General features: G+C 54.6%; 2 protein-coding genes across 4 annotated transcripts in view; one reads left to right on the top strand and one right to left on the bottom strand.

The window, feature by feature from the left end:
* Positions 1-12: 12 nt before the first annotated feature.
* On the top strand, positions 13-3,457 carry HTRA2 (HtrA serine peptidase 2). Its single transcript, XM_006151204.3, has 8 exons — positions 13-861; positions 962-1,166; positions 1,256-1,450; positions 1,689-1,721; positions 1,947-2,052; positions 2,190-2,259; positions 2,923-3,018; positions 3,105-3,457. The coding sequence occupies exons 1-8, from the start codon at positions 356-358 to the stop codon at positions 3,268-3,270; spliced, it is 1,377 nt and encodes a 458-aa protein (XP_006151266.1). The 5' UTR covers positions 13-355; the 3' UTR covers positions 3,271-3,457.
* LOXL3 (lysyl oxidase like 3) overlaps positions 3,404-10,086 on the bottom strand; it is a 26,139-nt gene continuing 19,456 nt past the window's right edge. For 2 of the 3 annotated variants that reach the window (XM_027772941.1, XM_027772942.1), the window contains 11 exons: positions 9,679-9,738; positions 6,841-7,057; positions 6,428-6,608; positions 6,167-6,321; positions 5,766-5,933; positions 5,476-5,638; positions 5,028-5,271; positions 4,806-4,921; positions 4,590-4,726; positions 4,158-4,269; positions 3,404-3,964 (listed from right to left, as the gene is read on the bottom strand). In XM_027772941.1, the coding sequence (XP_027628742.1) occupies positions 3,891-3,964; positions 4,158-4,269; positions 4,590-4,726; positions 4,806-4,921; positions 5,028-5,271; positions 5,476-5,638; positions 5,766-5,933; positions 6,167-6,321; positions 6,428-6,608; positions 6,841-7,057; positions 9,679-9,738 (1,627 nt within the window). In that variant the 3' untranslated portion in view covers positions 3,404-3,890. The remainder of the gene's footprint in view (positions 3,965-4,157; positions 4,270-4,589; positions 4,727-4,805; positions 4,922-5,027; positions 5,272-5,475; positions 5,639-5,765; positions 5,934-6,166; positions 6,322-6,427; positions 6,609-6,840; positions 7,058-9,678; positions 9,739-10,086) is intronic. The other variant, XM_006151205.3, reaches the window with a different exon arrangement.

The raw sequence follows: 10,086 nt of genomic DNA, 5'->3' as shown, positions 1-10,086 counted from the left end.
CCGCCCGCCGCCGCGGCCGCCATCTTCGCGCCTGGCCGCAGGGGCTCCTGGGAAGGCGGAGTCTCGGGGCATCCGCCCGGGGTGCCGGGACCTGAAGTCCCGAAGCGCCCCGGAAGGGCTAGGGGTCCCAGCATGCCCCGCGGCGCCTCGGGCAGCCTCACGGCTCGCGTCCCGCAGGGACCACAGTTCCCGGCATGCCCCGGGCGGGCGGAGTCGGGCTCCCGGAACCCTGGTCCCGGCGTGCACTGCTGGCGGACTTCAGGTCCCGGCGTGCGCCGGTCCTGCCCTCGGCCGGCCGCAGTCCTGGGCGCCGCCTCTGGGTAGGGCGGGCGACGAGGCAGCCAAGGCGGAGCTGATGGCAGCGCTGAGGGCGGGGCGGGGTGCAGGCTGGAGCCTCCAGGGATGGCGGGCTTTGGCGGGGATTCGCTGGGGCAGGGGACACTTGTTGACCCGTGACCTCCGGGGTCTGCCGACGTCAGGAACTCCTGACCCCCGGACCCGGGTGACTTATGGGGCCCCCAGTCTCCGGGCCCGGTTGTCTGTGGGGGTCTCTGAACCTCGGACGTGTCTGACATCTGAGACCGTGGATCACTGGGCATGGCTGACTGCAGGAACCTCAGATCCCGGGACGCGGGAGGCCTCAGGGTTCCCCGGAACCGATCGGCGACGGTGGCTAGCAGTGACACTGGGCGCAGGGGGAGCAGTGCTTTTGCTGTTGTGGGGAGGGGGTCGGGGTGCCCCGCCCGTCCTTGCCGCAGTTCCTGGCCCGCCGCCCACCTCTCCTCGGAGCCAGTACAACTTCATCGCAGACGTGGTGGAGAAGACAGCACCTGCTGTGGTCTATATCGAGATCCTGGGCCGGTAATGGGGCAGACTGGGAGGCATGGAGACCACCGGGCGGAGGGCAGGTGAGCACGCGGAATCGGAGCCTTCTCATATCCATGCCTTCTCCCCATCCCAGGCACCCTTTCTCCGGCCGTGAAGTCCCTATCTCAAATGGCTCAGGATTCGTGGTGGCAGCTGACGGGCTTATCGTTACCAACGCCCATGTGGTGGCTGATCGGCGCCGAGTTCGAGTGAGACTGCTCAGCGGCGAGACATACGAGGCCGTGGTCACAGCTGTGGATCCCGTGGCAGACATCGCCACTCTGCGGATTCAGACCACGGTGGGGGTCAGGGTCGGCCGGGTCTGGTCGGAGTTGTTTATTTGCTTGCATCTCGAGATGACAGGCCTCTTGTACTCATTCGCCCGTAGGAGCCCCTCCCCACGCTGCCTCTGGGACGGTCTGCCGATGTCCGGCAAGGGGAGTTTGTTGTTGCCATGGGAAGTCCCTTTGCACTGCAGAACACGATCACATCAGGCATTGTCAGCTCTGCTCAGCGACCAGCCAGAGACCTGGGACTCCCGCAGACCAATGTGGAATACATTCAGACTGATGCAGCTATTGATGTGCGTCTGGATAGGAGGGACATGACAAACTAGGCTGGGGGAGGGCACAGCCTGTGGTACTGAGGCCGACTGGTATGTGGTGGATGACCCTACCTACAGAGGTTGGGCTGCAAAAATGGCCACTCATTTATGGGCTGGGAAAGGAGGGAATTTGGAGAAAGTGCCTGCTTCCTAGCCTGCTTGCGCCCACAGTCATGGAATCCCCAGATCTCTCCCATGTTTTCTCCTTGTCCTGCAGTTTGGGAACTCTGGAGGTCCCCTGGTTAACCTGGTGAGTGGGACATCCTTTCTTCAGAGAATCCCTGCCCCAGGTCAGTGTGGAAAGGGTGGGTGTTCCCTAATTCAGGAATGTTTGGTCAAGTTTCTGAGCAATCTCCTGATGGCTGGCTCCCAGTGTCCAGCCAGAGGGCCCCAACACTCCTTGCTACTCTTGTCCAGGTATTCCCACCCCCTACTATCTGTTCGGGCTAGGGAACAAGGGGCTGTGTCCCTGCAGGATGGGGAGGTGATTGGAGTGAACACCATGAAGGTCACAGCTGGAATCTCCTTTGCCATCCCTTCTGATCGCCTGCGAGAGTTTCTGCATCGTGGGGAAAAAAAGAGTGAGCCTTGCTTAAGGGGAAAGGGTTCATTTGAACTGGTGGGTAGAGCATAGGGGAGGGCATTCACTGGCCCTTGCTGGAGGAGGATCTGTTGGGAGGATACAGCAGGGTGAGGCTCACTTGTCCTTCTGTCACAGATTCTTGGTTCGGAATCAGTGGATCCCGGCGTCGCTACATTGGGGTGATGATGCTGACTCTGACTCCCAGGTGCGTTAGGTTAGGGGCAGCGACTGTAGGACCACCAGTGTGACCAGTGGTAGGCGACTGCCACTTCCATTGAGCTTTGCTCTCATTTCTCTAAGATGTGCTGCCTCGCACCTGAAGCTATCATAAGAGCTATCCGCTGTCGGGATCTCGACTTTCTCACCCCATTTCGTTTTGTGTACCTGTCACCAGATTGATTTTAGCCTGCTAACTGCTTTGATTTAAAGCCTTCAATCCATAAACCTGGCATGTAAGGGCCATTTTTCCATCCGTCTCTAAGTCAGCCTTCCAGACCTGGCTTCTATTATTTCTCACATGAATCCTCTGCTCTAGCCTGATTTTCTCGCTTTCCTACTGTCCTTGTTACACAGTTAGAACCAGACCTAGCCTTCTAGGCTTAGCTAAAGTTCTACTCTCTCCCCGAAGCTTCTCTTAGGGTTCTAGAGTGACACTAGTGCTACTGACTTAACAGTTGCATGTCTTTGGAACTTTTATGTACATATCCTACTCTCAACTGCTAGAAGGCGGTGACTTCCTTTTACATCTTTCATACCTAGCACATATCCAGTCTGTATATTAGTCAGCATGTTGATGAGCAACTTGATGTGAACTGAAGATGGGGAGACTGCTTGGGTGTGGCTAAGAGGGTGATCTGTGTCCTTTTAGCATCCTTGCAGAACTGCAGCTTCGAGAACCAAGCTTTCCTGATGTTCAGCATGGTGTACTCATCCATAAAGTCATCCTGGGCTCCCCAGCGCACCGGTGAGCGAGAGGCTGCACTGTCAGGGGATGGGCGAGGTGTGCAGATGTCTCTGTACTGAACTGTCCACTCCCTCCCCTCTCCACAGTGCTGGTCTACGGCCTGGTGATGTGATCTTGGCTATTGGGGAGCAGCTGGTACAAAATGCTGAAGATGTTTATGAAGCTGTTCGAACCCAATCCCAGCTGGCAGTGCGGATCCGGCGGGGTCCAGAGACATTGACCTTATATGTGACCCCTGAGGTCACAGAATGAATGGATCGGCAAGAGTATAAGGCTCCTGCTCTGATTATTTTTCTTTGCCTTCCTAGCCTGGGCTCCGAGGGCATCTGGGCAGAGGATTAAAGTGGGGGCAGGTCCCTCCAACCACCAGCACCAATCCCTGGGCTCTGAAGAATCGCAAAAACACTTTTTATATAAAATAAAATTATACCTAGCAACATGTTATAGTCAAAAATGGGGGTGGTGGGATGGGCTGGATCTCTTTCCCCACCAGAGGCTAGAGGTAAAGCTGTATCTGCCCTGAATTTAGGAGAGATACTGGAGCTGACCGTCTTGACCTCTCTGTTCAAGAAAACGAGCTGCTGCCATCTGTCATTCTGGGCAGTTAGTCAGGTGCTGCTCTTCATGTGTGTTCTGCTCGGTGCTGGGCCTGGGAGCAAAGATTCCCCACGCTTGGCCACGGATACTGACATCTGGCCTGGGAAGGAGGCAATAACTTCTTCTTGGCAGTTCTGTGTCCATGGAGCACAGGTGGATGAGCGCAGTGGGCCTGCTGATATCAGGGGTTCCTGGGTAAGCTCCTGAGGTAATGGCAGCCTCACACCCCTGCCGGGAGGGGCCAGTGGTGGTTTGCGGATGAGGGTGGTGGTACTTTAGATGATCTGGTTGCTGGTCTGGCCAGGATAGCGCTCGAACCTCCTGTTGGCCTCTTCACTGAAGGCGTCACCTGTGGGGTGGATGGGGAGTTTGGGAGGTGCCCTGCTCAGAGGCAGGAAGACGACCCATTGTGAGGAAGGGCGGATAGAAGTAGAGAGATCTGAAGGTGGATGGGAAAACAGAAATGGCTTAGAGAAAAGAGAACAAGTGTTTACCCGCCTCCACCACCCCCACCTCCCTGGGTTGCTCTTCCCATCAAATACCAATGTGGCAGTTATGCACCCAGATGCGATGGCCATCATATTTGCAGTTACACTTCATTGCGTTGTTGGTGAAGTCACTCTCTGCTACTTCATAATTTGGGTTGATGACCACCTGTGAGTGAGGAAAGGGATTAACCCTGCTGCAGACCCCAAATCCAAAGATGTGCGTGTGTTTTAATTTGCCATAGGGTGCATGCACTTGCTGGGGAGAAGGGTGGGTGGACACACCAAAATCCCTTCCCCATTCTCGGGATTTTGGACACGCACACACATGCCCACTGTGTTTTTCAAGCTGCTGAGTCTGGGACTTGAACCATGAAATTGGTCATTGTGGGATCCAGCTGCCTTAACCTCCACGCCACTGGCTGGCCCTCCAAAGTTGTTTTTAACACTCCTCCTACTTGCTACCTGGAAGCCCCCGACTGCGGGTACCTGGAGGATATAGTTTCCTGGCTTCACGTCTGTGATGTCTATCCACTGACAGTCGATGTCGTGCCGGTAGAGATCCCAGCAGCCTACTGTGATGCCCTGCTCTCCAAAGTTGGCACACTCGTACCTCTTGGCGACGTCTGAAGGAATCGGCATGTGTCAGTGTAAGGAAGGGCTGTGCCACAGAGGTGTCAAAGTTCACTCTAGGCCCAAACTCACCCTCCTGACACTCAGTGTCTTCTAGACAGAAACTAGCTTTGTGGCCCTCAGCCACCTTGGTGCCATTGGGGGTCAGGATATCGTAGTGAGTGAAGATGTCCATACTGTGGTAATGCCTGTGGGGACAAGGGACAGGAGACCTGTTTTCTTCCTCTTCCCTTCTCACAGGCTTGTCCCATTCCCTGTGGCCATGCCCTTGTACTCAACCCCCTACCCTCTCACCCGTGGCATTCATGCCACACCCAGGAGTGGCGCCCAGCCTTGGGCCTGAAGTCTGCTCGTCCCAGGTTGTGGATTTGGGAGGAGAATCGGAGCAGGCGCCGGTGGCCATAAGGCCAGTTGGCCGAGCGGGCTGAGCTGGCCAGGCAGTTCTCCTCTGCAGCACAGTACAGCATGTGCAGGGGCCGGTCCTCAATGTAGGCCGTCTCCTGCACGAGAGCCGAGTGCAACAGCAGATCCGACGCGGCTGCGCAGAGACAGGAGGAGGGCAGAGCTCACTGCTGAGGGGCAGGGACAGGTGGGCTAAGCTCCTCCCTCCTGGAGTAGGCGAGACTTCCTCACCATGGGGATGAAGTCCCCCCTCCAGATTACAACTCTCTTTCTCTACAAAGGGAAAGGGGTGGCCCAGACCCTCTCTTCCTTGTCCAGCACTGCACTGCCCTTCACTCACTCTCAGAACAGATGACTCCAGCAGTGAAGCGGGTCCCCGTCCTCTTGCAGGCAATGTGGGTGCCATGATGGGCACATTGGTCCAGGGACAGCTCAGTCCCTGTGCAGCGCACTCCACTCATCACCACCTCTGTTACGTTCCCTGAGTCCCAGTACCAGGTCTCCTGGGAATATATATAGGTATTCGTGAGGCCCCAGGATCCAGCCTCCTGGCTAAGGGTCTCATTTCCAGTCCTCTGCTCAAAACAGGTTTTGGAGACAACAGTTTTGCCTCCCCTCCTTCCCACTCACCTGCAGGCCGTGGTTGGCGTAGCCCAGACCAAGTTGCCTGCAGACCACCATGGCCTCCAGTGTCCCCCAGTCATCCCCACAGATGAGACCCCAGCGAGGGGATCCAGGTCCCCCTATTTGCACCTCCACTCGCCCCTCATGTCGGCTGCGGCCCCCACTCAGTCGGATCTGCAGTGACACAGAATGGAAGTGGTAGGGGAAGCTTTTGGGCTGGGGTGGTGGGAGTCTGAAGAGTGACTCAGAGACACTTAAAAGGCTAGCAAGTGGTGGGGTTGGGAGGGAGCGGCAGGGTGGCACGGGTCTGGGGCAGTGGACAGGGAGCCATCGGACTGCAGATCGGAAGCCAGCACTGGATGGGATGAGAACTGGAGACCTTACCTGCTGTGGAAAGTATGACTGACCTTGGTCTCAACCCCAGTGTAGGGTAGGTTGCATCGGACCCCGGCATCCTGGCTGTGGGCACAGTCCTCAGCTGTGATATTCCTGTAGGGGCACTTCCAGAGGGAGGGCTCCTGTCCAGAGCACCGAACCTCACTCAGGTGGATGGCGCCCATGCCTGGAGTCAGAAATGAGAGATCAGTAGGGGCAACTAGACCTTCACTGTCTGCCCTTCTAAGCGATGCACCTTCCCCCCTCTCCCTCCCACATCCATGCCCCCTCACCCTGCCCCATGCGGGCGCCACTCAGAGCCTCTCGAGCGCTCCCAAAGCCCAGCTCTCGACACACCACGCTGGCTGCCTGCAGGTCCCACTTGCGGTCACAGACTGTGCCCCACGTGCCAGCCTTCAGGACTTCCACCCGGCCCTCTCCAGGATGGGCACCACCCTTTAGACGTACGCGGGCCTAGAGAAGAGAGAGATGTGCCCAACAAAGATGAATGGGAACAGCATGGCCAGGGCCAAGTGGACCTGGGAGATCTGGGAGGGGGCGTGGTCAGTGAGTGTTACCAGGTCTGTGGCCCACCCCCTGGAAGGTTTCTCTCTGTCCTCGAAGGTGAGGGCTGTGCTTAATCTGGGTGGCCAGGCTAGGGGGACCTCCACCAGGGGTGGGAAAGGTCATCCTCATTGTCACATACCTCCCACTGAGGTTTTGACTGTTGTTTCTTCTGGCCACTGGACGCTGAGTAGAGAGGGCCTGGCACACAGCTTATCACCACAGGGGCCCCCCCTGGGCACCTGGTGGTGTCATTGGCTCGATAGAACTCCAGGGAACAGAGGGAGAGGTGGGCCTCCGTGCCCACACACGCCACCCCATGCAGACCAAAGGAGTGTTGCTGCCGCTGGGCCAGCAGCCTGGGGGGACAGGAGTGAGGTGCAGCAGGGTGAAACAATGCTCCTGCCTCATGCCCCATAGCCCTCCTCCCACTCCACGCCTCTGCCATCCCTCCGGCCTTTCATGGTCTTTCTTCATCCCCTCTTCTACGTTTCCCTTGGGAAACACAAAGGAACTGAGTTTCCAAGCTGAAATAGCCTCAACTACCCAGACAGGAGGGTCCTCGCAGGCCTTTCTGCAGCAGAAGAGCCCTAAGGGAAGGGTGGCTAATCTGGACTCGCTGGACAGAAACCTTGTTTCAAATGGTTTCAGGTTGCTGGCCCTAAAGGAGACCAAGACCAAGGCTGAGGTGGAAATAGAATGGAAAGCCTTAGGACAACGTAGCTGAAAGAGACGGTCAAAGGGCATGGCTGATGCAAACAGGAAGCCTGAATAGCTAGGATGAGCAGATCCTTCTACACTGAGACTGAAATAACCGAAGGAGTCAGGATGCAAAGAACCAAGGAAGTGTTGAGTCTAAATGGCTTCTCAGAGGCCGGAGGGGCTTCCATGTCGGACAGAACATGATGGGCCATTAAGGAAGAACAGACCGGGAAGGCGTAGGTAGGAAGGACTGGCGCTGGCAATATGTACAAATGAAGATGGATACATGCAGGACAGACAAAAGTTGGAGGGACCACATGACAAAGAAGAAAAGTGGATGCGAATAACAAAATGGAGAAGACGCCTCTGGACCCCAGCTGAGCCGTGGAAGTCTTTAAGGTGGTAGTCCACGCCTCTGCGATTTCAACATTAACAGAGTGTCCCACAGCCACGTGAGCAGGAAGACAAGACTCCACTAGAGAAGCAGAGCCTGAAAACACTGCAGATGCTTGAGAGAGTCAACTGTTTACTGATACAAATGGAGTGAGAGCCACAGTGAGGCGTGTGGAGGAGAGAACACTCCTCCCAGGATGGCTGGGTGGAGCCCAGAGAGGAAGGGAGGCAGATGAGGCCTGGCTTTGGTGGAGTGGGCCTAGGAGGCTAATATGGCTGTGAGTTATTATAGTCAAGTGCCCCAGCACTTGATGGTCTGAGGAAGGATGGGACATGACGACTTGAAGCCACTGGCTAGGAAGATGGAAGGAGGAGGTAGAGCTGATAAACAAAGCAGACAAAGGAAGCCTGGAGACTTTATAGAATACCTTTGGAAGCTCCAGATAAATGGGTCCAGAAGATCAAAGTGATTAGGTGCTCTCCCCAAATCCTGTCTGACTGAAAATAAAAGTCAAGAGGCCATCACAGGAAAAGATACCTATCTTCTAAACTGCCTTCTCCTACAACAAACAAAAGAAAAATGGCATGTGTACTTCAGTGTGGAGTCGAGGAAGGTCAGGGTATCACCATGTTGGACAATGACCCTACACTAGAAGAGCGCTACAAGAACACCCCCAAATTCTGAGCTCCCTTGAAGTCACCAGAGGGAGAATCTGGGGAATGAGGGATCCCAGGGGACTGCTGAGAGGTCCCAGAACTTGCTGAGGAGGGGACGATAGAAAAAGATAAAATCTCTGTACCTGTCACTGCTGAAGACATTATCAAGGAGACTTTACTTTAAAATTGATTGTTATTTCTCATTATTATTCTTTTTAAAATTTGCCCCAGGGCACATGCTCTCAGCAAAGAGAGACAGAGACAGAGAGAGGGAAAGTGAGAAAGCAAGCTGCCACGTCTGGGACTTGAACCGTGGGCAGTCATGTGGAAGTCCAGTGCCTTAACCACCATGCCACTGGCTAGCCCCACATTTTTAAATTAAGGAGACTCTTAATGTGCAAAGTGCCTTTTACTACATTTTTAACTATAATTAATTAATTAATTAATTAATTATATTTTAATTTGAAGAGAGAGAGAGAGAGAGAGAGAGGGAGAGAGAAAGCAAATCACCAGGTCTGGGACTCAAACCATGGTTGGCCATGTGGGAGTCCAGTGCCCTTAACCACTATGCCACTTGCCGGCCCCGCAAAGTGCCTTTTGAAGACAAGTTAGATGTAATCACCTGGTGGAAAGCTTTCCATTCTCTTGAATTCTAAAGGGGCCCAGGAGGAAAATGATGGGCCTGGGAGCCTAACTGTGTAGACTTAGCCAGATGCAGGGACTGCCCATCTGACTCCTTCCCTGGTAAAAATTCCAAAGGGGACCCTGAGTCTCACTCCATCTCAGGTATGCTGGTAGCATTTGTTTTAAAAAATTAATCAGAATAAATTAGGATGAGAACACTGATCCTTTAGGCAACCTTACCTTCCTTGGGAGAGGCAAGCAAGGTGTCTGAAGGAGCAAAGCACCACGTTATTTATCAGAGCTCACTGAGTAAGACACATACGCATGTGGAACAGCAGTAGTCCTAAAGGCTAGTCCTGGAAAGGGTAGTGGATGGGAAAAAAAATCCTGTGACAAGCATAATCCCCTAGACACCAATATGAGGGTCAGCCTTACTTCGATGGACGATCTGGAAGGTGATCTGTAATAGCTGCTGCTGCTTCACCTCCCAGAAAGCTCTGCCAGCCAAGCAGGCCTCTTTGGGACCTCCTCCTGACCACACCTCCCTTTCCCCAACCTCATGATTCTGTGCTCCCTCTTCTCCCTACCCAGCCTGAATATTTACCTCTTGATTGGCCCCCTGCCCACTCGGTGTTTGGGTTTGACTTTAAGCTTGGTAATTGGTCTGCGAAAAAGAGAAAGAAGTTGGTGGAGGTAGTGGTTAAGTATGTGGCCCAGGGAAGTTAGAAAGTTAGTATTCTGTTTCTGGGAAGGACCTTCCATGCAGAGTACGCGAAATGAAGAGCAGCTAGATTTTCCACGTATGGTGGCCACTGAACACCACTAACATGCATTTCAGGAACTTATGCTGCTCGCTGGACTCAGCATCAGTGGTGGGAGATCTAGCTATGTCTGCCCAGGTGGGGAAGAAAAGAGGAGGTGAGAGGAATGGTAAAAGGAGATGGAATGGTAATGTGGGTGAGAGGTAAGGCATGGGCGTGGAGGAGGAGGAGGAGGAGGAAGAGGAGGAGGA

The sequence above is a fragment of the Tupaia chinensis genome, unplaced genomic scaffold (genome assembly GCF_000334495.1).
Source record: "Tupaia chinensis unplaced genomic scaffold, TupChi_1.0 Scaffold000316_1, whole genome shotgun sequence".
Lineage (NCBI taxonomy): Eukaryota > Metazoa > Chordata > Mammalia > Scandentia > Tupaiidae > Tupaia > Tupaia belangeri.
Note: the sequence above shows the minus strand (reverse complement) of the source record. Positions and strands in the feature narration are given on the sequence as shown.